Source organism: Macadamia integrifolia, chromosome 2, assembly GCF_013358625.1.
Source record: "Macadamia integrifolia cultivar HAES 741 chromosome 2, SCU_Mint_v3, whole genome shotgun sequence".
Classification (NCBI taxonomy): domain Eukaryota; kingdom Viridiplantae; phylum Streptophyta; class Magnoliopsida; order Proteales; family Proteaceae; genus Macadamia; species Macadamia integrifolia.
In genome coordinates, this window is record NC_056558.1 from 43,366,307 (window position 1) to 43,391,857 (window position 25,551).

The 25,551-nt window shown below is 39.1% G+C and overlaps 2 protein-coding genes across 6 annotated transcripts in view; both read right to left on the reverse strand.

The window, feature by feature from the left end:
• Positions 1 to 2,269, reverse strand: part of LOC122094591 (60S ribosomal protein L18-2) — a 3,473-nt gene extending 1,204 nt beyond the window's left edge. Inside the window, exons 1-4 of one of the 2 annotated variants that reach the window (XM_042665249.1) lie at positions 2,117 to 2,269; positions 1,834 to 1,923; positions 1,229 to 1,357; positions 256 to 438 (exon numbers count right to left, since the gene is read on the reverse strand). In XM_042665249.1, the coding sequence (XP_042521183.1) occupies positions 256 to 438; positions 1,229 to 1,357; positions 1,834 to 1,923; positions 2,117 to 2,119 (405 nt within the window). In that variant the 5' untranslated portion in view covers positions 2,120 to 2,269. The remainder of the gene's footprint in view (positions 1 to 255; positions 439 to 1,228; positions 1,358 to 1,833; positions 1,924 to 2,116) is intronic. The other variant, XM_042665250.1, reaches the window with a different exon arrangement.
• A 2,417-nt stretch (positions 2,270 to 4,686) lies between these two features.
• Positions 4,687 to 12,249, reverse strand: LOC122072043. Of its 4 annotated transcripts, none has more exons than XM_042636561.1 (6): positions 12,058 to 12,249; positions 11,864 to 11,941; positions 10,570 to 11,560; positions 9,915 to 10,115; positions 6,815 to 7,010; positions 4,687 to 5,177 (listed from the first exon to the last, which is right to left on the reverse strand). In XM_042636561.1, the coding sequence occupies exons 3-6, from the start codon at positions 11,431 to 11,433 to the stop codon at positions 4,993 to 4,995; spliced, it is 1,446 nt and encodes a 481-aa protein (XP_042492495.1). In that variant the 5' UTR covers positions 11,434 to 11,560; positions 11,864 to 11,941; positions 12,058 to 12,249; the 3' UTR covers positions 4,687 to 4,992. The 4 variants fall into 4 exon arrangements, with proteins under 4 accessions (XP_042492495.1, XP_042492494.1, XP_042492496.1 ...); XM_042636560.1 differs by having other exon boundaries at positions 11,789 to 11,941; XM_042636562.1 differs by lacking the exon at positions 11,864 to 11,941 and having other exon boundaries at positions 10,570 to 11,554.
• Positions 12,250 to 25,551: the final 13,302 nt, after the last annotated feature.

A 25,551-nucleotide genomic window follows, 5' to 3' on the forward strand; every position in this document is an offset into this window, starting at 1 on the left:
TTTGGGGGGGGGGGTGTGTGGGTGGGGCTATCAAACTTTTAACAATAAGAAGAAAAGTAATACAAAAGACATCTTTTATCTCATGGCAATGTTGCAGTACTACAGATATTCCACGTATGAGAAAAATGTGTACCCTATTTAGGCTTCCTATGGATAAACTCAAATTATTTAATATATCAAATTAAGTTAAAAAAATTCAAGAGCAATTCATACAACAGAAAGCATTGACAAGCTAGAATTAGAATCCTAACTTACCGTGTTCTGTCCCAGAGGAGCCCTCAGAGCAAGTTGATCAAAAGTCAAACATTCGCCTCCAGCCTGAAGAATCCTAGCTCTAGCAGTCTCTGTGAACCTCAGGGCTGTCACTTTCAAAGCAGGAACTTCATAAACTCGTGTATCATCAGTAACACATCCAGCAACCACCGCAATCTTATCTTCCTGAAAATCAGCAAGCAACACCAATGTTTTTAGAGTTCATTATTCCAGTATGAAACAGCAATAAGAAAAATATTTCAATATTTGGGTTTCCAACGAATGCTATCCAAGGTCCCGGTTTAAAAAAATAAATAAATAAATAAATAAAGAGGGCAAGTCCATTCTTTTTTATTAACAGCATTAAATAATGCTGACAACATATAGAAGATAGCATTGCCATTATCAATGTAGCTTCAGACGAAAGCAACTCTTCATCAGCCATCCTTCAGAAAAAAAAATTTCAATGATTGACTAAAAAAAAGTACGACAAATATATAAGTAACAGTTGAAATAATTCCCATAAATGAGATGATTAAGATCAATATTCAATAGATCCCTATTTTATCCACTGGTCCAGCACAATACCTCCTTTGCGTGCGAGCAATACATACAGCTAAGACACCATGATATGAAGTTAAAATTTTCAATTACACTTCAACTTATCTATCTACTCTTTAATGTAGTGATGCCTTCTTGATGTCAAAGAAGGAAGAAGATACTGAACAAGTTTAATGACCAGAAAATGCATTTGAGTTCCCACTGCAAGAATGAGGGATTATACAAGCTCATGCACAGATAGAGATTAAATGTCATCTATTGTTGCCCACAAGTATTGCTCTCGATAAAAATGAAATGGACAATTATATTTGTCAATATTATTAAGAAACTGACAAGCAAGTGATTGTCCTGGACAGCATTAAAAAAACTTCTGAGAAAAAAAAGAAAGACATCAAAAATAGAAAGACATCTTTACCTTCCCTTTCATGAACTCAATCAACCTTGAGAGAGATAGGGGTGGCTTGTTGACCTTGCTCATGAACAATCTCTTCAGAATGACAGCATTGAATTTGCTCTCAGTTCTCCTAACCAAAAACCTGTAAAGCTGGAACCCAAAAAATAAAAATTTTGATACATTCACATTCAAATCTATCCTTAACAAAGTATAAGGATGCCAAATGCAGGTAGAAGCAAGGCTAATTTATGGCCACAATTCATAATGGGTTCTGAATTCAACGACTACAAAGAGTTTCGTCTTTCCAAAGTGAATAAAAGAGACGAAAGCAAAAGTACACTTCCAATGTTAGGAAAACACATGGAGACAAATCCCACGGACAATAAAACCATACAGATAATGCAAAAATCACCACGGAAGCAGAAGAAATGGTCCAAGTCGTCATAAAAACCAAGTTTCCTAATCCTTTACTCATCAAATAAATACCCAATTCAGCCAAAGGCCAAAGAACCAGAATCCCACGTTTGCAGCCAAAGTACCAACACTATATGACCTTATTAGACACACACAGACATGAGAGGGTAAGCAAGATGAAAAGAACAAATTTCTGTGAACAAAGCCCTAACCTTGACGAGAAGCTTCAGATAGATATCATCAGATTTTGGAGCCGTTCGCTTCGTTTTCTTGCTCTTACCTCCGGCAACCAGATCAATACCCTGAAGAAAATAAAATTCCAAATCAGCAGATCTTCATAAATAGAGAACCTTAAAATATAAACTCGCAATCAAAACCGTAAAGAGAAAAACGATTTCAGGTTGGTTTGGGAAGGGATAGAAAAAGAAGAAGGCTTTTCAGGTTTTCTTTCATCGTAGATTAAAAAGAAAGTGCAGATGAATCAGTTAGGCGTACCATTGTCGCCCTTCGAGAGAATGGCTTAAACTGAAGGAGGCGAAGAAGAGAGACTTTCTATCACTCACGTTCGAGCTATAAGCAAGGCGAAGCAACAATCAGCTCCAGTGATTAAGTTTTAGGGTTTAGGATCTCTAGGGTAAGGACTCAGAAATTAGGAGTTAGGAGTTAGGGCCCAGGGAATTGGGTTGGGCCCGAAATAGAACAAAAGCAGCCCAATTCACTAGAAGACAGACGGGGGTTGTATTTTAAGACCTACGATCAGGTTTTTGGGTTTCTGAGTCTCATGCTTGGGCTTGGCCCATCTCCATGTGGGCCTATGTAGATTTCCCGTTTCCGTGGAACCATTGGTGTGGCATGGGAGATCCTCCCATGGTTGGCGTAGTGAACCCTCTCTCAAAAATGAAAGTACTCCTCATAAAAGAATAGAATCTGCCTGCAAAAACAGCGATTTTATTTTTTTAGAAAAATTATTTACTGATGATAAATGTGTACAACCTGTTGGTTTGGGTAAGCAAATATTATGAAGCCACGAAGTGAAATTAGGCCATTCTTCATTCGGTATAAGATCTCGAAAAGCCAATTCATGTTTCCACTCCATTTTTGTAGGGAAGTTTCTTAATCGTATGAAATAACAGTAGCACCAAAGGCAGTAAGGCACCCTCTGATTTTAGGAGAAAAAATGGAAATTAGTAACAGAGATTAAATATTGGGGCCTTATTAGCATCAAATCAGCCAAGGCTTATACTAACATATGGCCTATCAAATATGACTAAATATTTTTGTTTAATTACTAATCTAGCTTTATATCGCTTTACTGAATTATTAACTTTTTGCTTGATCTTACAAATCCAGTTGGTAGATCTGTCCAAAAAATAATTTTTTATTGAAATTGAAGAAAAAAACCATCCGATTTGCCCAGTTCATACCGAACCAGCGATGGCCGATATGGATCCTAATACTGATATTAATAACCATGGTAGTGGACTAGTGGCCAGTGGGTATGTTTTTTCTAGGCTTCAGTCTTTCGGAACTCTTCATCCTTCTCCACCAAGTGCTCGTTGATGGTTTGAACATAATAAGCTCCAATATAATTCATCTAGATGCTCTGTTAAAACCTAAATGCCTAATCCTAAAAGGGAACAACAGATTGAAAAGGACTTAGGGATCGATCCTATTTCATCTGTAAAGGTCTTTGTGCTCTTTCCTCCTTAAACTCTGCATTGTAGTTCCATACTTATAATGGCTGCAGAAGGTAAAGCAATAGATGGTTGTGATCCTCCTGGAATAGTGCATGCTTCAAAATTGACCAACTTATCTCTGACGGTTGAAACTTCATTCATGACTGCAAACTCTATCAAAATCAGGGTTTCTAAATGCATCAGAAACGGTCAGTGCTCAGAGATAGGTCTAGAAAGGTCGAGGAATATTACAACTATTCTGGTGTTTTTATCCAGGAATCAGCCGTATTTACTAGTTACAAATCGAGTTTAGTAACTAAATCATGGGGTTCCCAATCTGATTCGCCAATTCTTCATCCTGATTTGATTCAATATCAATGTTCACTCATTTTCCTCCAAATTAGAGTCGAATCGGCCCCAGAAACCCTAGAATCAGCCCCTCAGAGTCTGAAAACCCAACAATCTGATCACAGAAAACCTAGAAACGGCCACTCCAGAACGTCCATAATCAGAATTGAAACAATGGGTGCTTCAGAACTCTCTCACCCCTATGCACAACCATCCACTGTTGACAATGCAATGCAATGCAGTTCAATTATCCGAGTTGCCTTTAAGCAACCACTTGAAACCCCTAACCAATTAGCATTCAAAAGAACAGGTGAATTATCAAAGTACTGATGGCATCAGCTAACAAATCTGGAATAGCCTTTCGACAAGCCTAAACACAAGCCCCGTTTCAAGAGACACCTTCGGAGGCCAGCACAAGGGAGGCATGTCTCTTTCAAGTCTGCAAATTATGACTTCACTCTTATGATGGCCATCAAAGGCTTCTGAATTAAGAAGACTGATAACAATACCTCCCTGTGTAAAACCAGTTTTCAGTATTCTTGGTCCCCTTATAAATGTATGTTCCTGTAATGGGAGTACTAAGCTTAGCCGGCTCAATTATTCATTGTGAATAAATCAAGTAAAACATAGGGAGAAAAGACTCCAAAAGCAAGCTCTGGAAAAATAAAAAATCGTACTTGAAAGGGTAACCATACATACAGGAAGGAATATTTGATGCACTACGAGCATAATTCAATCTGAATACAGACACCATAAGCAGAGGAGTAGAGGGATCTAAAATGACTTCCTAACAATAAACCAGCATGGCTTTAAAGTCTCAATAAAATTTATTTTCAAATTAATAATGGATATGAGAAAAAAGCATAATACGGTAACTATTTTAATGAAAAAACAAAAAACTTATAATAGAAGAGCATCGTCATACAGAAACTAAGATACAAGAACAAAACACCATCCAAAGGATCAAGAACAAAATAAGCCCACAAACATGTTGCAATGTGAAGGTATTAATATATTTATCATGGGTAAAAATAGAGATAATTTAACATAAATCATTTTAAATATATACAAATGTAAGGCATAATTGTTCCAAAACGTAATAACAAACGTATGCATCAAACTTATGCTGTACAATTTACAAATAAATTGTGCACCTTTCCTCATAGGAGGAATATAAGGAAAAAGAATCAATTTTACGACGGAAAGCCTCACATCCCCCCTGCCTCCTTTTTCTGAGGGGGATTGGACCCAGATCATTGATGATCTACACAAGATCATTATAGACCAACTTTTTAACTGGACTTGTTTCTTTGAATCTATGTACAATGGGACACCTGAAAGAGCTTGCTAGCTCCCTAACTTTGAGTAAAGGATTTGAAGGGCAGCATACAATGGCTCAGCTGCCTTTGGTCTGTCCACTGTCCCAAGGAGAATGTCAGCCGTAGTGAGATAAGGATCACCATAAAAGTGTAGGTTGGTATCCAGCCGTGTTGTGACTATGTTGCCTTCCAGTGAAACTCCCACAAACACACCTGTTCCATTTGCACCCCAAAAGTAATTAGGTGTCTTTTACAAGTATTTTGCACGTAAAAGATAACAGTGATAATGCTCTTATGGGAACCAATCACAGATTTTCCATGTCACATATAACAATAAAGTACATGAGATACAACAGAAATTCAAAACAGATATGCCAACTTTACAAGAAGGAAGATCATTTCGAAAACAAATCCTCAGGATTAAGCGTATTATTTCAATATCCATCTTGTGTATCACCAAAAAGAACACCCATATCTGATTTTAATGGTAACACAGCTCTAAGTTATCAGTGTTACATATTCCCATACATTTCTTAAATATTATAAAATCTTACATGAAAGTAGATCACAATTTCTAGTTGATTTTGATATCAAATACAACTGTCTAGAAGCAGTTCCTCAACAACTAAAAAATAATGCAATCCAGTTGAAAATACTGTAGAACAAAGATCTACATCAGATCTAACATAAACCAACTGGCATAAAGAAATAGCACAACAACATGACTTCACAAATAAAATTTCTGAAAGAGTGAAACTCTTACTAGATGGATTCTTATCTGCTTAAAAGTGCTCTCTTGGTCCATGTAGTTATTGAACAGAAAGCAGATTCCGCCCCAGCAATCAACTACTTGCACTAGGTATGAGAGACCATCATATGGATGGGGAATTATACTAGGCTTGACACTCTTGCCCTTCACTTACCATTCATTCTTCCAGAGACAGGACAGAAGGCACCTTCTGTGCTCTCTCTTCTGCAATTTCATTGCCTTAAGTTCCCTCTCTACTTTATCTTTTGAATATTCTTTGTTCAAAATAATGGGGTATGATGATGGCAGGCCATAGTCTGTTATTCAGAACCATTGGTCACATACCATAGTCTCTTATTCAGAACCATTGGTTACATACCCCTGTATCTACAGTGCTAATGCCAAATCCAACCTGACAATACTAGCAACGAAAAACTGCATTTTCTTTATAAGGATCATCAGGTAAATAAAAGGGGGAAAGAATGCCTCCCGATAGTGTTGCATATGCCCAGACACATGGGGAAGTGGAGCCGGGGATGGGCGTCTTTTCACAGCCTAGTTCCACTTCCCCATGTGTCTGGGCATACGCAACACTATCGAGTTGCTTTCTTTTTCTAAATAAAATTAGGCACCAGGTTTGCTGGTTGTAGACGCATCTGGTCAGCTATACCTGGCTCCAAAGGTGGCACCTCAAATGGATCCATTCATTATTCCTAGTCACCTACTTGTCAAAATGCAAGTGTCAGCTCAACCGCTTCTGCCAAATGGAAAAAAGAGTTTTTTCAATTGCATCTATTTAAAATCAAGGGAATTCAGAAAAACTCAAGAGCTACTGTTTGTAGGGAAAAATCATAGCATATGGTATGGCAAAAAGGGCTAAAGCAGTGATGAACAGAGGCATTAAAAATGTGGCTAATCCAGAGGACACCCTATGAAAATGATTACCTGGGTCTACAATGGCAACCCCCCCCCAAACAAAGAAAAAAAAAAGCAGAGACAAGTTATCAAAGGGTCATAATATCATAACATCTATAGTAACTTTTTTTGTTGAAACACTAAATAAATACACTCAATTAATAAAAAATGTACCATCATTTCCTACCTTTGCTACAACTATAAGTATAGCAAATTCCAGAACCTTTGTCCCCAGCTCTAAGATCTGCTTCCAATACTCTCCCAACAGGTCCTGCTGCAGCACTGCAACCAGCTCCAAGAGAAAAATGCATGCGGCTACAAAATGTCTTCACAGCTTTAGAATCATGAAGCACAATTATGAAGTCCATGAGCTCTCCACCAATCTGCACCCCAGCAAGTAAAATAGCCCACTTAGACATATTTAATTTACAACCAAGAGTTTGAGATTATAGCACATACTTCTCTGTTTTAAAGTAGCAAGCTGGAAAACCAATTTCCATTTTTCAGTGCTCCTATTAAAGGATAATACTAGACCTTTATTTTTCAATAAAATTGTTTCCTTACCAAGGGGAATACAGCAAGTCCCACCCCACCCCTCAAATTAAAAGTGGTCTCTCACACATCAATTTCAGAGCATGCAACAAATAGGCAGCCCCTGGATGCATTCGAATGAGAAAAAAGTGCAAGTGATGCAGATAAGTCACTTGTGATCCGATCTTACATTAGCAAGAAGATCATTTCACACTGAAAATCACGGAGATAAATATCAATCACCAATAATATCAGATCTGACAGAGCATCTTAACACTACGATTATGGGCATTGCATTCTAATGCAACTCACAGTCCCCAAACAGAAGAACAAAGGTAGATGAAGTGACATAAACTATGAACAGCATAAGGACTGACTATGAAGCTTTAAGAATTATTGAGAACAATAAGATGATTTTTCAGGTAGTTTGGTGATGCAGTAGAGCAATGGGTCTAGGGAAAGTTTAGCTTTGATTTGATTTCCTTTGGGTTTTAGAAACAATTTCTTTTGGTATTAGTTAGTTTCTAATTTTAGATTAGTTTCCATTTTAATACTTGAGTTTTCTTTTATAAGCCATGTAATTCACTAGTAAGAGACAGATTGAAAATTTTGAAGAATTAGAACTTGATAATTTTGGGTGTCTCCCATGGCTGCCGTCAACCTTGCGTCTCCCTCTTCCCCTCTCTGAGACTCACTTTCTTCTCCCTTCTTCTCTCTTCTTCCTTATTTCATCTTCTTTTTTTCTTTTCCTCTGTTTTCTTTTCTTTCTGTTATTCTTCTTCTTTTTTCTGGTTTGCTTGTTCTTTTTGTGGTTCAGTCCAGGCAATACTGGCAGCCAGTGAAGGAATTTGAACTCCTTCGTTTCTGCAGCTATTTGGGGCATAAGTGCTCCCCCTCGGGGCGATTTAAACCCTAGCTTCCATTCCAAGCTTTTGCGAGTCAGCGAACAAAACATCTGAAAACCAGACCTCAGATTTGAGTCCTCTGCCAGGTTCAGGTCGCAGGATCCTCCCCAAGGCTGTAGCATCTCCTTCTGAACTGATATTGGTTGTAATCAAGAGCAATCTGACTTCCAATCTCTCTCCCAAAGTTTCAGTTTGATTGGATTACAATTGAGAGAGCTCTGCCGATCAAAGCCAGCAAGAGGTTTCATTTCTAACGTCTTGTTCTCTAACGTTACCTAAAGTTGAAGATGATGTTTCCTTTATTTACACTCTTTTAACCCACTTTCTTTAAAATTCCAGAATAAAGCCCTTATGTTTAATTTTCAGTTCTAAAACTACCCTAGCTGCCATCTAATTACTTCTAAAGCCCTACTTGTTTCTGAAATCACAAGAATGGCCCTCAACCATTATACTTGCATGTAATTACAGTTCTGCCATCTAGTTGAAGCTCTATTTACAATTCTGCCATTCTGTTTTTGGGTTGAGTTATTTGGTCATTATTGTGGGTCCTAAGCGATCCGATTTCAGTCTATTGGAATCCGGATCCGCATCATCTGGAGCACCATAACATGGGAAACATAAGACAACACAAACATTGCAACCACACTGATCCCACTCACAAAGTTGGAGAAAGTACAGAAAACCATCAGTAAACAATAATATGAGGGATATAAGTTAACAGCAAAGATTAAAATGGAAATACAGATGATTATATAGAAGAGAACCATGATAACTTAGCTGGACTTGCCCAAGCTAAGTTTTGGGGTAATTACTCCAATCCAATGAGTTACAAGAGCTGCTAAAATGTTTTCCTAACAAAATGAATTAAAACCAATAGCAACAGGCCCCGTACAATGCTCTTATAAAGCTTAGATTCAAAACAGCAACTGAATTTATAATATTTGAAATGTTAAATGTATCACTTACCCTCTATACGCTTATTTGGTAAAGCAGGCCCCAAGAGTAAAGGCAAGTAAACAGAAGAAACCAAGTGTGTTAAAGTGTACCATGAGAGAGAGTGGGATATGTTAAGTCGATAAAGTTAGCCTTAGAGTTAGATAGTGATAAGTCTAGTTAAGTCATTGTTAGTTCGGATTATTTACTTCATTGGTTATTTACGTTGGTTGTAATTTGAAACTAAGTAGGTTTCTCGGTATAATATAAGTTGTGGACCTAGGGCACAATAAAGATTATGTTAAATCCTATCATGGCTTCTTTCTTCTTCTCTTTTTCTTCTCTTCTTCATCTTTATAGATTCTGGTTCTCTGATTTTGTAACAAAGCACAATCCATAAGTTCCTATGAGCTCTTCCTGACAATGACACACCTCTACCACTGATGCATTCCCCCTTCTAGTTGAATTTCTCTTCTTTATAAGCAATTCTATTCTAAAGGAAAAGTTGAACTTGGATATTTGAGAACAGTGTGGCAAGTCCTTCATTAATCCTTGCATGCTAACCAAAATAAAGCTATTAAAAAAAAAAAAACTATTACCCTTCTAAAATATTTCTAATTAAGAGAGAGAGAGAGAGAGAGAAAAATCGCAAAATGCATTTTAACTTCAAAAAAGATGCTGTTTGAAATTCTTATTCATATCTAAATACTCAATGCACTTAATAACGATATTTTTCATGCCAAGGAATTCAAACTGCAAAAGGTTATACTCATGCAATTGGCGACGCAACAAAAAAAGGACCTTTCTGTTTCCAAAAGGGAAAAGATAACCAAAACAATAACAGGTAGGAAGGAAAAGGCAAAAACAAGAAGCCATAAAACAATTATCAATATTCTACTGATCTGAATGTAATTTTACCTGTGCACCCCATCCTAAACCAAGAGAGCATATGGCAGATGGTGCAGACCATGATCCATCTGACCTTCGAGCAACAACCAGACCGGTCCCCAGTTTGTAAGTAAGAAGCATGCCAGCTTTAGCAACTGTAATAATTGCCAAGCCTTTAGCTCCTTTCAGAACCGAAAAGGGAATTGATCTCTCTGGGTTTAACCGAGTAACCTATCCATTTCAAGAATTACATTGTGAGGGAAAAATCTAAACAACCACAAAATTGAATTAATTATTAGCCAGGCCAAGTTGACCCATTTTGGCTGAGTCCTGGGGAAGATGCAATAAACGACCCAAATCAAGAAGTTATCAATCGCATTAAGGTGATAAATCAGAGTCTGAAATAACCTTCTGGTAAACCAAAAGTTCTTGCATGACAAGAAAGTGATCATATGAAAGTGATCATATGACAGTGTGGTCCATTCAACCAAGAGCCAATATTAAACGTGTTCCTTAATTTGAATGCATACATGTGCTTAAGGATTTTCCTTGGAAAAAACAAAAGACCAAGGCATTTCCTGGTTGTCCAGACATCTAAGTTTAGCCAAAAAAAAAAAAGTCCAGACAACTAAGCTAAAACTGTCAACTGAAGAAAAGAGAACTCAGATGGGAAGAAGATGCACACCTGGCAGTAGCTCCTCAGAGTGTTAGATGACTTATATATATCATGTTCCATGGACAAACCCACTGGAAGATTTAACCACCCTCTTGTACAAGTCCAGTCCATCACATCATGCTTTGCAACCTGCACAGCATTGCTGATGGAGTTGATCAATATCCCTTGCAATGGGTCCAGCCTGTCATAGCAGGTGTCGCAGACCCTCTGAGGATTTCTTTCCCTGAACTTAACAGGCATCAAACATCTCCCGTTTGTGCATGCTCTGCAAAAAATCCCTCCACAAAACCGACAATGATGTCTTCCCCTAGTAAGGACCGTAAAAGGAGCAGTGCACTGCATACAAACAGTCGTCGAGCTGTCTGGAAGCCACTCTGGAGGATCAGCCTCCAATATATCTTTGTATGCACTACAGTTAATCCCATTGGGCTCAAGAAGCGGTGGCGCACTCGGAATGTGGACTGACGCATGCAAGACACTGTCTCCATTCTTTCCCGATCCCAGAAATGATACATTCGTACTGGAGCCCCTATGTCCATCCAAATCTGCTGATCCTTTGTTTCGACCTGTAACGACTGCAAGGATCCCACTCAACACATTTTTCAAATTCACCTGAGGAACCACATCAGACTGTACATAGTTACAGGGATCCTCGCTTGAATCGTATCCTCCATCAAGAAAATCATCAGACTCAATGGCCGACTGATATGGGTACTCTTCTTTCAATGACCTTGAGCCTGTGGAGCAATTATTCCGGCCTCCAGGCAAATCCCAGACAGCATCATCGTAGCTGTCATCATAGTGATACTTGTTATTATCCTTTTCAAGTTTGGAAAGTGAAGAATATGAAACCTTTTCCTCTGGTGTTGCCATGCGTCATGCAATTGCGAATCAGATAATACAATAGCCTCTAGTGCATACAATTAAAGTCCCGGTCAGAGAGTCGAGGAGATAACAAGAGGAAACTAGGATTCAAGAGCTTTCTCCCCGTACTCTGTTGCTGAACAAAATAATTTCCCAATGATGAAGAAATCAAATGATTAGTAACGTAACATAGCTATAGCAAAACATTGAAATATAATCGTTTTCAATTTGGGTCGAGCAATTGCATGAATACAAAAACCAAAGGATGGTGCACCTAACTAAATAAATACAAAATTCTTGTGCCGTGAGACCTCAACTAAGTAATAGAAATAAATCGACGCAGAAATCGAGGGAGATCAATTACAATAGTAAGTAATGAATTGAACTCGCAAAAGAGATTGAATTATACGAACAACGAAGACCAAATCGATAGGATTACTTCACTAGTAATTGATTTCTGAATCAATTCAATGCCTTCGGTAGCATTAAGCCTACGAATCAGGTACTAACACCCAATCTGAAACATATAAATCGATTTTACTGGTGATTCAGATGAACGAAATCGATTTTATTCAAGTCACATCGTAAATCCTATAAGATACAATTCTCAGAGGAAAATCAAATGAATCGCACCTTAGACCACAATATTCTTCTTCTGATCGAAAGGAAGCAGGAAAACTTTAAGGCCCGGTTTCTCTGTAGCTTGCAGACGACGAGACGGGGGCAAGATGAATTCTTCCGTATTTTTTGTTGGAAACCCACGAAGAAGCAGATAACGTGACCATCAGCTACAGGGTAGAGAGGCGACGTCGTCTCCAAGTATACCTATCCTTCTGTTGAAACTACGAGAATACCCAGATAACTTAATTTATTTGCAGCTTCGACCCCATAATCCAAGCTCCAGCGGTCCAGCCTAGCCTAGGGTTCGAAAAATCGGATCAGATTGCCCAAATCAGTCTGGACCGAATTGATTCTAATACAATCCGGACCTGAACCCTTACTAGATAAGAAAAGTATATGATTTAATTTAAGTCTAAAATTTGACAATCGTCTAATTAGATAGTTCATGCTTCTATCCAAGTGTTAGAATTGACACATCAATCTCCTATGAGATAAATTTTTGTGGACTATTAAAGAAACTTATCTTGATTGGGGCCGTGAAGTAGAATTTTTTCTTATTTTAACATGTGATTTTTTTTTTATTATTATTATTTTTTTTAACATGTGAAAATAACACATAAGCTACAATAGAATGTTAATTACCAATAAACCCCGTTAACCTCAACAATTAACAAATAAAAAGATAAATTTTTGTCAGCATAAACTTTCATTGATCTCCCACATTCATTTTTAAAATATCCAAATTACCTCTCAAATGCACATTTTCATTTTCATCACTTTCAAACCTATCTCTTACACATATATTGATGATTCAACTATGTGTTGTGTAATTATTAATTGTTATATGTTATCATTAATTCCTATTAATGTCCACATGGATACCAAGGATCATATGGTATACGTTCTTTGAAAATTCTAAATGAAATAGGCACCAAATTATTCTAGTATGTACTTAATCAAAAATAAAATATACTATGAAATTAGTCAATCCATACCGTCTATATCAAATACCATACCCGTTGAACTGAGGTTGATTATGTAGGTGTAAGAATGGCATATAGGCATTAAATGGATGATATATGATCTTATTAGTTATAGTAAATTTAAACTGTAGTGAAAAATTAGTGAAAACAAGCCATTGAAAATTAATCAAGATACTACAAAAAGCCGGGGGAGAAGAAAGTAAAAGAAGTGGTTTATAAGTGAATTTATGTAAATATATAGTAAGTTTAAGGGGCTAAATGCTGATTCTTGTACATATCCTCTCACATTCCACCCATGAACCCAATTATTATTTGTAATTGGTTTGATTTTCATTCTCAGTCATGAAGGATGATGTCTTCTTCAATTTGAAATTGAACCAAACTAAAATTAGGACCCAAGATTAGGTTTTGACTTGGTATAGATTTCCATCTTAAGAACCACACCACACACCCCACCCCCCACCCCCAAAAAAAAATATAATAATTTACAATTTAAATCCTCCCATGAATTACCAATTAATTAATAAGTTCAGCCACTTTTAGTGAAGGTTGAATGGTTCTCATTCAACCCCGATATGATCCGATCCATGCGGTTGTGGGGTCGGTATGAGCCCGTGGGACTAGTCAGACTGAAGGCCTGGATATCCGTCGTTAACAAAAAAAATAAAAAAATCAGTTCAACTACAGTCCTGTGTAGGTCAATTGTCCCCTGGTGGAGCCAAACTGAAACTGACTGGAACTGAACCATTGACACCCCTACCTCCAGTTCACCTCTCTGATTTCTCTTACTCGACCTGTCCGGTGATTGGATAGGATCCTAATCTTGACAATAGAAAAAGTAAAGGGCAGCTTCAAATCTTCAACCACTTGAAGTGCAAAGAGGAAGCATGCATCAGTCACACACAGCAAATAATAATTTTTGGAAACAGAGCCTTCAATTATATGAGAGCTATTTTAAAATTTACCATGGAAAGAGCAAATAAAACACATCATCCGAGGATTGAACTTGACGACCCAATTTTTAGGTCCTAGCCCTTACGGCTAACCTTTGGGCTCTGGACACTAGATCCCTGTTCTGTTCTAAAACACAAATCTTAGAAAATAACTTAATTAGACATAACATTCCTAAGTATGGTGAAAATTTCCCATGGCATGTTCTTCATAAATTGCTGCAGCAACTCAATCAGACTTTGACAATCAGTCCAGATATCTACAGTTGTGGCTCCAAATGCTTGTGCTCTTTGCAATCCCTGGTACAAGGCTCTTGCCTCCTTCTTGCGTGCTCCTGGTGAAACCAAAATCCATAGAAAAACAAACAAAACTCTTATTAAAAGCAATAACTAGTGCCCACCTCACTTCATTTGTCTCCTTAGCATAACTGTCATCACGTATAGTTGTATAACACCCAGGTTTAAGTAACTAGAATTAACAGGATCTTCAGCTACCGCAACAAGATTCAGATCAGATACCAATTTATCAATGTTTCTCATAATCATAACAGGATTAGGCTGGGATTGAATAACATGCAATGGTTCCTAGCAGACCCATAAGAAGTAACAAGTAATGGAGAATACAGTTGACACCCAAAAAGAATATATTTTCATATAAGAAGATTGTAGATGTTCTCAATAAGGTTAAATAAGGACCGGGCATGGAGATAAGCAGATCTCAACCCCAGTAACCCTGGTGCCCAAATTCTTTTTGAGAAGCCACAAGAGATACATAGGTGCCAATCGGTTTCTCTTTCAAATGAACAAAACACACACTTGTCATCAATGTTAAGGAAATGACATAATTTATTTTTCTTTATCCATGGGCGATGAGTTTCAATGTATTGGATCTCTATGTATTTACAGAAGCTTTAATTTTCGTGCTAATCCTTACACATGGGTGGGGCAAGCTCTTCTTTTCTGGTTCATGGTTTCTCTTGGCTAAATGGTTCATCCGGGGGAGAGATCGAGCTTCAAGAAACAATGATGACAATAGTTACATGGAGGAGTAAAAAGCAACATGTTGTAGCTAGATCAAATGCAGAGACAGAATTTAGAGCAATGGCCCATGGAGTTTTTGAACTCATATGGTTGAGGTAATTGGTCCAGGAGTTGGGGTTTGACATTGAAGACCTATGAGACTACTGTGACAACAAGGCAGCTATAAGTATTGCTTACAATCCAGTGCAACATGACAAAACAAATCACATTGAGGTGGATCGGCACTTCATCAAGGAGAAGATAGACATTGTTTGCATTTGCACCCCTTTCGTGAGGACATGTGATCAGTTAGCATGCATCTTCACCAAAGGGCTCATCTCTCACCAGTTTAGTACCCTATTATGCAAGTTGGGACCTGGGAATGTATGACATCTATTCTCCAACTTGAAGAACAGTATTAGAGTTTATGTATTAGGGGTATTTTGGGAATTAATTTATCACTTCTTGGCTATATTGTATTTTTTTTTTCCTTTTTTCCCCCTTTACCTCCCTAGGGAGGTGTATGTAATTCCATCTATTATGCTAGTGAATGAATACAGGTGGGAAGAGCTCTCTCTCTTCCACATGATTGCACACATTTTCCCTCTTCATTTTCTCTCTTCTTCTCGTCTCTTCCTCTTGCTTCTCTTCCTCTCTCCTCCTCTCTTACCATGATCCTTGCTTAGTTTCAACTCAGCTTCCGTTGAAATTCCACTTCTAAAGATTCTATACATCATTGCCTCCACCAAAACAAAGGGTCAAAAATGGAAGCAAACATCAACATCCTACCTCTCCTAGTGACCCTCTGTGATTCACAAAAGTCCTAAGCCTCCAATGAAACTAGGTGTACAATTTTGCTAACAACAAGCCTTCCTTGGCAAGTTAGTGATCAGTCTCTCCAAAATACACCAGAATTTCTAAGGAGCAAGCCAATGCTTTCATGCATTTCTTTCAACCAATAAATTGTCAGACCCAAGGCATCACACACCTAAAACTGAAAATCATAATCCCTGAAGAATTGTCACCATCTCCCAAGGAAGAATTCCTCTTGCCAGAAGCAAGAGTTTAAAGAAAAGAACAACCCAATGCACGAGGCTCCCGCTACCGCAAGGTTTGGGAGGGGCAAATGTATGCAGCCTTACCCCCTGCTTAGTAGGAGAGGCTACATCAATCTAGATTCACATGAGGACCACCATCCAAGTTTAAGATAGAGAGAATGCAAAGGAAGGGCATGAGCTTCAGGACTTCCATATCACATGTCATAAGTGCATTAACAAGAAACATCATACCATCATCTGCGAGCATGATGAGTATTAATGGACTTAAGCTAATCAATGTGATAATGAGGTAAACCTTGAGTCCTAACAATTAAAATCTATAAAATCCAGTAAGTGGTAAGTAGAGTCTTAGACAGTACTGCCAAGGTTATCAAGGCGTAAGGCGCTCCAAGGCAAGGGACGACGGCAAAAATTCAAGGCGACGCCTTGATAACTACTCAGCAAATAAATTGCCAATTGGGGAACAGTACCAAAAGTTCATTGTCCAAAACTATCCAAGCATATTGATAAATGTCTCCACTGCCCGTTTCGGATGCTTTGATTAATTTTCATTTCAAATTATCATAACATTCATTATTGACCATTTGATAGGGAGAGGCTATAACCTGTTTGGCGAACAAGTGCACAAAATAACAAAGCCGATAAGCAAAGAAAATCCCTGCAATTCGCAGCAGGGCACATACCAACTCATACTCTGAACACAGTTTGAACTTTAAAAGCTAGAATGTTCTTATCAAAAAGATTTTACTCACATTTAATATGTGCCAGAATTAATTTCCAATTTTTCAGGCCATTATGCCATCAACAATAACTATTTTTGTAGGGATGTAATGCTATGCAAGTCCTAGTTGTTCAATATCCCATGAAGGTTGGGCAGGAGTCAATCCTAACCTAGTAAACTTTGGCATTTTTTGAACAAGATGGCTGCCCTTGGACTCCAACTCGCATCGGCAGCCGGAGCTTCCTACCATCACACCAAGCAACAGCCCTTCCCATATAACAATTGAACACAATAAATTACCATAAAATAACTCATATCTTTCACTTCCCTCCCCTTTTTCTTTTTCTTTAGAACCTTTCCTGATGATCAAAGGCAGAGATATGTCATAATCTTAGCAATACGATCCAACACAGAACCATCAACGCTGACAGTAACCATTTCCTGTGAGATATACAAATCATAATCAAATCAATCATCCATCACTAAATAAGAGGACAACATTTAAAGTGAATCAGGAATTTTTTTTAACCTCCAGAAATGGGCAGTCAGCTTTGCTTCTGTGCAGAGTAGTTGGAATATCATGAGAAAAATTGTCCTCCTAGAATGCAAAGAAGATTCAGTCAGAGATAAGATGTCAGAAAAATGCTCAAATAATATACTAATAGATGGATTACAACAGCATTAAAAAGGGAATACATTAATACATACACAGATTTACCCAGGAAAGTGACTAACGATTCCTCTCAGTAAATCTGATTAACAATTACCCCCCACCCCAAAAAAAAAAATTTCTCTAAGGTGCCAAATTGGATGCGGTAATACAATTCAAGGTGCTTTCTGTTGAGTTTAGCGCTAGGCGCTAATCCTAAACAGCAACAGGGCCAATAGGGATATTTATGTCCTATCAGGCCCATATCTCTGTGATTAGGTTTTTCTTCTTTATGGGGGTATTTTTGTACTTTTCTTCAGCACCATTTAATACAAGTTTTGAGCCATAACCTGCGATCATACCATTCTGGTCTGATTGCAGGTCACTCCTCTCTTTTGGGAGTCTCTTTCGATTGCACCTCTCTCTCTCTTCTCTCTTCTTTTCTTATTCTCTTCTTTCCTCTATTTCTCTTATTTGATTATAGGTTTCTGGGATTGTAACATGGTATTAGAGCTTCTGTGATCAAGCCTAGGGTTTATACATTACTCTCTGTTGACTTTATTCTTCCGCTAACCTCTCTGGTGTGCAGCCACCTACTGTTGCATTTACTATGGCTTAAATCACATGGGTGTTAGATAATGTCCCTTTGCTCATTTTATTAATTGACAATCCAAGACTGATTTTTGACAGGTTTTTTATACCTCAACGATTTTTGCCCCATGGTATGTAACCCTAAACTCTAAACCCTACAGGTGATTGTTTGTTTGGTGATGAATATGGAGCGATCATGTCTGAATAATATGGCTCTCTAATAGAATCCTCCATTCTATGGTACTATATAGATCTGCATACAAGTGATTGTTTGTTTGCCTTTACATCAGCAATCCTTTCTTTTCTATTTTTTTTTGGTTCCTCATGGCTAAGACCAAAACTACCATTGCTACATCTTCCTCGGACAATGTCAATGTCCAAATTACCTCTATCAAGCTCAAGAGAAGTTCGAATTACCTACTTTGGGCTCAATCTGTGAAGGTTTATCTTATGGCCAAAGATAAACTTCAGTATACCACTTCTAAACCTCCTCCATCATCTGACAAGGGTTAAGGGTTATAATGAATGGATGAAGGAGAATGCCTTGATTTTAATCTGGTTGTGGAATAGTATGCAACAAGATGTTACAAATGTCATGTTTCACTCTACTGCAAAGGGAGTATGGAATGACTTGAAGGAAACATACTCTCAGGAAAAGAACATAACCCATATTTATGATATTTATGAGAAGTTGTTCCAATTTCACCAGTCTGACAGATCTCTTCCAGAGTACTATAGTGTTTTTTAGGGAATGGTTGAAGAACTCAATGTTTTCTAGCCCTTGACCACAGAAATTGACAAATTGAAGGCTCAACGCAATAAGTTTTTGTTTCCAAATCGGGGTTGAATATTGATTTGAAGGCAGTGAAGAGTCATCTACTTGTAGGCGATACTATTCTTACTTTGAATGACACTTATTCGCGACTGCAACGTATTACTTCATCAACTAAACCTGATCAGTCTTCCAAAGATAATTCTGTCTTCCTTGCCAATCGTGGATGTGGTCACGGTCGTGGGGGAGGTCGTGGATCGGTTGGTCGAGGTTCTAGTGGACAGCCATCTAATGTGCATCTCGCCATTGCACTTATTATGGAAAGTCTAACCATACTGTTGAGACTTACTGGGCAAAGCATGGCAAGCCATACTGGGCCACCCAGTTAATCAATCATGCAATGTCAGACGATGTTACTGACGTAGTATCTTCCACTGATACTAAGCCAATAACTTCCTCAGGAGATTCGTCTACCAGTCTGCGCGATGACATCAATCAGTTGCTCCAGCGCTTGCACACTCTCGAGGCATTCTCTAATACATCCAATGGTGGGTCTACATCCACTGCCACCCTAGCTCATGCAGGTACCTTAGCCCTTCTTACCACTACTTCTACCCCCTAGATCATTGATTTAGGTGTTTCTGCCCATATGACTGGTAAGTCATCACTTTTTAAAATATTTTCTTCTAGTACTAATTCTACATCTATTATTCTTGCCAACGGTGCTTCCACACTAGTTCTAGGCCATGGTACTATCTCACCTACATGGCTACATCCTCACTGGATTTATCTTCTGTGTTACATGTACCACAATTTCCATTAAGTCTTCTCTCTGTGAGCCAGTTAACTAGTTCATTAAACTGCTCAATAACCTACTTTCCCTCTTACTATGTTTTTCAGGATCTTCACACAAGGAAGATGATTGGTGGAGGGCATGAAAAAGATGGTTTATATTATCTCAACTGTAGCTCTCCTGCTTCTTCTGCTGCTGCTGCTGCTGCTGCTATTGGGGATGTGACTCATTTCCAATGACACTATCGTTTAGGACATGTCTTTGTCTAGGTTGAAATTTTTATTTCATAGTTTTAAGTTTGTGTTTAGGTTCGAATGTGAGGCCTGTGAGTACGAAAAACATCACTGTGTGTCCTTCCCATCTTGCTCTATTTCTCGTAGTCCGTCTTTATTTTCTTTAATCCATTATGATGTATGGCGTCCTTACAGAGTTAGAAATAGATTTGGTTTTCGCTATTTTATGACCTTTATGGATGATCATTCTCGTCTTACATGGTTGTATATATTAAAGGATAGATCTGAATTTTTATTTGTGTTCCATAAATTTTATAATGAAATAAAAACCCAATTTGGCATTTTAATTAAGATTTTTTGATCTGATAATGCTTTAGAATATGGCCAAAATGATATTTATGATTTTTATGCCAACCATGGAATGATACACCAAACTAGTTGTGCCTATACCCCACAGCAAAATGGGGTAGCAGAGCATAAAAACCAGCATCTCCTCGAGGTAGCTCGAGCCATTATGATACATATGCATATTCCTAAACATTTTTTGCGTGATGGGATTTTAATTGCATGTCACTTGATTAATCACATGCCTTCTTCAGTTCTCTCAAATAGGTCTCCTTTTTCTATTATGTTTCCTACCTTGCCGAGTTTTCCTGTTCCTCCCTGAGTCTTTGGGTGTGTGTGTTTTGTCCATAATTTGCATGCACAAGTAGATAAATTATCTCCTTGGTTTACTAAGTGCATTTTTTTGGGTTATTCACATACTCAGAAAGGGTACAATTGCTATGACCCTATTACTCACAGGAACTTTGTTAGTGCCAACATGACTTTTTTTGAAGGCACACCATTTTTTCCTCCTCAGGTGTCTCAGTCTGATATGGAGTGAACTTCTTCATATCCTCCACCCATTCTCTCTCATTCCCTTTCCTGATGTTCCTAGTGCTAGTGACTCACCTCCTCTACAGGTTTATCAGCGTAAGAAGAAGGTTGGACAGCCGAGTGTAGATACCAATATTCTAGATGATTCACTTCCTCCATTGCCGCCTGTGAGGGTAGCGGGCCGGCCTCGGATCCGGATCTCTCATCCCCCGTTCAGGGGAAGGTGTCTCCGTCGGATTCGGGCCTTCTCTCCTCTCTCTTGATATCCTTTGGGGTGGATAAGGAAAGTGTTGTGTGTGCTTCTGCGGGCCCCGCACCACCGTATCGTCGCTTGGAAATATGTGGAGGCCTATTTCGTAGGTGTACCAGGTTCGTCATAAAGATGGGGTTTGATAATAGTCCAATGCAGGGGATTGAGATCATACAAAAAGTGAGTGGAGTCGCCACCTATGATTGTGGGCATAGGACCCGAGAGTGGACCTGATTCCTAAGAAAATGGCCCAGAAGTTGGTCTAGTCCAAAGATTTAGGATAAGAGTCAGGTTGTATAATTGAGAAGGTGTTAGGCACCCAATCTACCCAGTTCAACCGGTCTTCCTACTAGATGCTTAAGAACGAACATTTTCTACAATTATTCCTATTCCGCATGCATGGCTAAATTATCAAGCATATATACATTAAATAAAAATAACTATTTATGTACACTAAAACAAGATTAATTAGATATCTACATTATGCTCAAATGAGGAGAGAGATTATACCTAAATTTGACCCCTGTTTTTGGGTCAAGAGGGGTGGGCGCCTAATTGAAACTGACTTTTCTCGTGGATTCTCCCAGCTCGAGGGAAGATGGTCTTGAACTCTAACTTCCGATTTTGGGAGATGTTGATTGTGGTAATCTGCGGACAGAGGTCCAGCTTAGGATTGGTTACTTTTGGGCTATTGACTTCAGCAGAGCTTCCGCTAAGGATGTGCTACTTATGAGTTTTGATGAAGTGACACTTCGACAGAGCTTCCGCTAGGGATGAGTTACTTCTGGAAAAGTCGGGTTGGTACTTCGGCAAAGCATCCACTAGCGATGAGCTACTTCTGAAAAAGTCGGGTCAGGATTTTGGCAGAGCTTCTGTTAGGGCTGGCTACTTCCAAAAAAAAGATTCTGGTGGCACTCCGATAGAGCTTCCGCTAGGGATAAGCTATGAGAGGGCTAAGCTGAGGTGGCGCTCTAGCAGAGCTTCCACTGGGAATGACTATTTTTAGAAAGATTCCAGGGGCACTCGGGCAGAGCTTCCGCTAGGAACGGCTATTTTTGGCAAAAAATGGATTGAAGATCCCCAAAGCCCTGAAGAACACTTTGAAGATCTGAACAAAACTCTGGATCTTGACAAAGATCTCTTCGTAGACTCGAAGAACCTCAAGTAGGGAGGGATTTCTACTTTTGGTAAAAACCAAGAACACTCAAAGGAGGGAAGCTAAAAACATACTATTTTTGGCAAAAAATGAATTGAACTAAAATCTAGGATTGAAGATCTTCAAAGTCCCGAAGAACACTTTGAAGATCCAAACAACATTTCGGATCTTGACAAAGATCGCTCCGAAGACCCGAAGAAACTCAAAGGGGGAGGGGAGGAGGAGAGAGGGCAGAGCTTCTCTACAAGAATGCTGTTAAGGAGGCTTTTTGTGTGTTTTTTCAAGGAGGGGGTATTCATGGTTTTTTACAACCAATGACGTGAGGGCACACATCTTTACCCGGAGCATAATAGAAGGGCACTCTCCCTATCGCCTAGTGGTATATTTCAAAGTTTGAAGAGATTCCTTCTTCACCCAAAATTGTGAGAAGATATTTTCTTGCAAACCAATGGGGTGAGGACACACATTCTTTACCCAGAAAATAATAGCAGGTAACTCTCCCTATTGTCCAATGGTATAATTCAAAGTGTGATGGGAAGTGAACATATTTTATTATTTTTGAAAGTAAAGAAGATATTTTCTTGCAAACCAATGGGGTAAGGACACACATTCGTTATCCAGAGGATAATAGGAGGTAGCTCTCCCTATTGTCCAATGGTATAATTCAAAGTGTGATGGGAAGTGAAGATATTTTCCTGTTTTTTAAAGTGAAGAAGATATTTTCTTGTAAACAAAATCTTTTCACAAAAACTGGGATTTTACCAGAAAATCTGACTGTCAGGGGAATTTCTGGGAAAAATACGAAAGTGTTAAAAAATCTTTGGAAGTGCCGGGAATGACTTTTGGGAATGTCGAGAAAGATATTTTTTGAAAATCAGGATTATAGCAGAAAACTCGACTATCGGGGATATTTTTTGGAAAAAAACGAAAATGTCAGAAAATCTACGAAAGTGCCGAAAAAAGTCTACGGGAGTACCAGAAAGGATCTTTCTCCAAAAATGGGATTCTAACAAAAAACCCGACTGCCAGTGGGATTTTCTGGGAAAACACGGGATTGTCGGGAAAATATATTTTTGTCCAAAAATCCATTTTTTGGGAAAAAATCAGGGGAAAAATCTACTGAGGAACAATCCAGGCACCGGGCAGGTCTGTCCAGGGCTGCATAGCCCTAAAAAGGGCTCTGTACAGTGCCGGGCTGGGTCAGTCAGTACCGGATTGGGCTGATCGTGTTTGATCGAGGTTGGATCGGTGTTGGTCAGGATTTAAACAGGGCTTGTTTAGACTGATTAGAGTTGATTAGGGTTGGGTTGTGTACAGGTGTAGGGTTGCATGCGTTGGTGTTGCACGTGTGCGTGCATCGGTGGTGCCCGAATTTGTGCATGCGTGGGCTGGGTTAGGGGGCTGTGTGCATGGGTGACACCCATGTGTGCATGAGAATGTGCACATATAGGCGGGGTTATACGGGTATGTGCACGGGTGTGCACGGGATGCACTGGGGTGTGCACATGCATGCAGGGCCACTTCCGGGAATGATTACGGGAGATCCGTAAGTCTAATTTTGACGCACCATATATCATTGGAATCGTATTTCTGAGTACTATTCATTCGTATGGTCACTTTTGATCGGATTCCTTCGCATATAAAAAGTCAAAATTAGACCCTCTTTCTTCCTGCATTGCGTTTTTAAGCTTTTTGAGTCAGATGGAGGCTGTCAGGGTGAGACTACCACAGTCAATTGCATCTCGTCAACTGGAAGTGAAGATTCGCGTCCATCATCCAAGTATTGTCATTGCCGGGGGAGGACTCTCCTTCCTTCACAAAATACCCATTAAGAGTAGGGTAGTACGTGGCAGATATTTTTTTGGTCATCTTTAATATTTTGTTCTTGCCCTTTCTTGGAGGAATATTCCTCAATCCATTCTTACCCTTGTTGACAATGGGAATGGGCAACTTGGATACACCTTGTGCGTATTTTCCTAATCCTATGCTGGGGAAGTATTGCATATTTTTCATCATCCGGCCCACTGGAGGGCTCAAAGTTGGTTCATATTCAACTAGGATGCTTTCTTCGACTGCCCCTTTTGCGAGCACCGCACAAGTCCCCTCTATTTCAAATCCACCGAGATGGACTTCATCTGTTTGCTCTTCCCCTTTCTCTATGTTATAGCCAACGTATTGACCACTTTAGGGTCTCCTGAGACAACGATCACTTTCCCTTCATATAGGAATTTGACCTTCTGATGGAGGCTAGATGATACTGCTTTGGCAATGATGTAGCCATGGCCTCCCTAGAAGTATGTTGAAGGAAGCCGGTATATCAATCACTTGGAAGTCTACATCAAACTTCATCGGTCCAACTACCACAGCCAAGGTGATTACTCTCAGAATTTCCCTCTTTGTGTTATCATAGGCTTTGATGGTTTGACCTGATGCCTTCATCTTCTCAACATTGATGTTGATGCTATTGGCCGACCTCAATGGTAGGACATTCAAGGCGGACCCATTATCAATGAGCACCTGAGGAATGGTCTTGTCCAAACAATCCATCGTGATGTACAAAGCTTTGATGTAAGAACCCCCTTTGGGAATTTCAGAGTCTGAGAATATAAGAGACTGCACTACATATGTTGCCCCTACTATGTGGGAGAGCTGCACTGGGTCTATCTCAATCGGTACTTGCACATAAGTGAGGGATTTCAATACTGCCTCACGGTGAGACGGAGAGGCCATCAACAATCCCCAGATGGAAATGTTGGCTTGAGCCTTCTTTAGTTGAGCCAACACTGGATTTTCTGGCTCCTTCTTCAAGCTACTATACCCTGCCTCATACTTGTTGGGTTGTTCCACTACTAGAGCCTTGCCTTTGTAGTCTTTCTCACTTTGGGTCTCCATCACTCTGGCAGGCTTAATCTCAGTGGCGTGCTGATCCTCATCATCGCTATCTATAATGGTGATAATTCCAACCATCGATCATCTTCTTCAGATTCTCCTTCTCAACTCAGAGTGGGAAGTCGAGGTCCTCCACAAATGTCGATAGCTCTGGCTCGTAACTTTTTTACTGCATTAGAAAGCTATTGGAATGCGGCATCTACTGTCCCAATGAATATGTCATTTGGCCCTATTTCCTCCAGATCATTCAGCTGCTCACAGTAATAACGATCACCGATAGTTACTTCACCCAGCATGTTGTCAACTTCTTCTATTCTTTCCTACATCCTTAATGTGTATGAGTACACTTCACATAGCTTTTCTTCCATCTCTAATGCGGATTCTAGTTCGTCCATATAAACTTGCGTAGGCTCTCAAGATTCCTCATCATTTTCTGAGTCTGATGTAGAATCATCTCCTCCCATACAGAGGGAAGTTGAATACCACTTGTCGGATTAGATGTTAGGTCATCACCACCAATAGAATAAACTGAAAAACATGTTTAGTGATCTGGAAAGTAATA

Excerpts from the sequence above, each read along its gene's own strand:
- LOC122072043 (XM_042636562.1), bottom strand. The coding sequence starts at position 11,433 with ATGGCAACACCAGAGGAAAAGGTTTCATATTCTTCACTTTCCAAACTT. Across the intron at positions 10,116-10,569 it reads CTCTGAGGAGCTACTGCCAG|GTTACTCGGTTAAACCCAGA; the intron begins GTGTGCATCTTC and ends TGAAATGGATAG. Across the intron at positions 7,011-9,914 it reads GTTTAGGATGGGGTGCACAG|ATTGGTGGAGAGCTCATGGA; the intron begins GTAAAATTACAT and ends GCTGGGGTGCAG.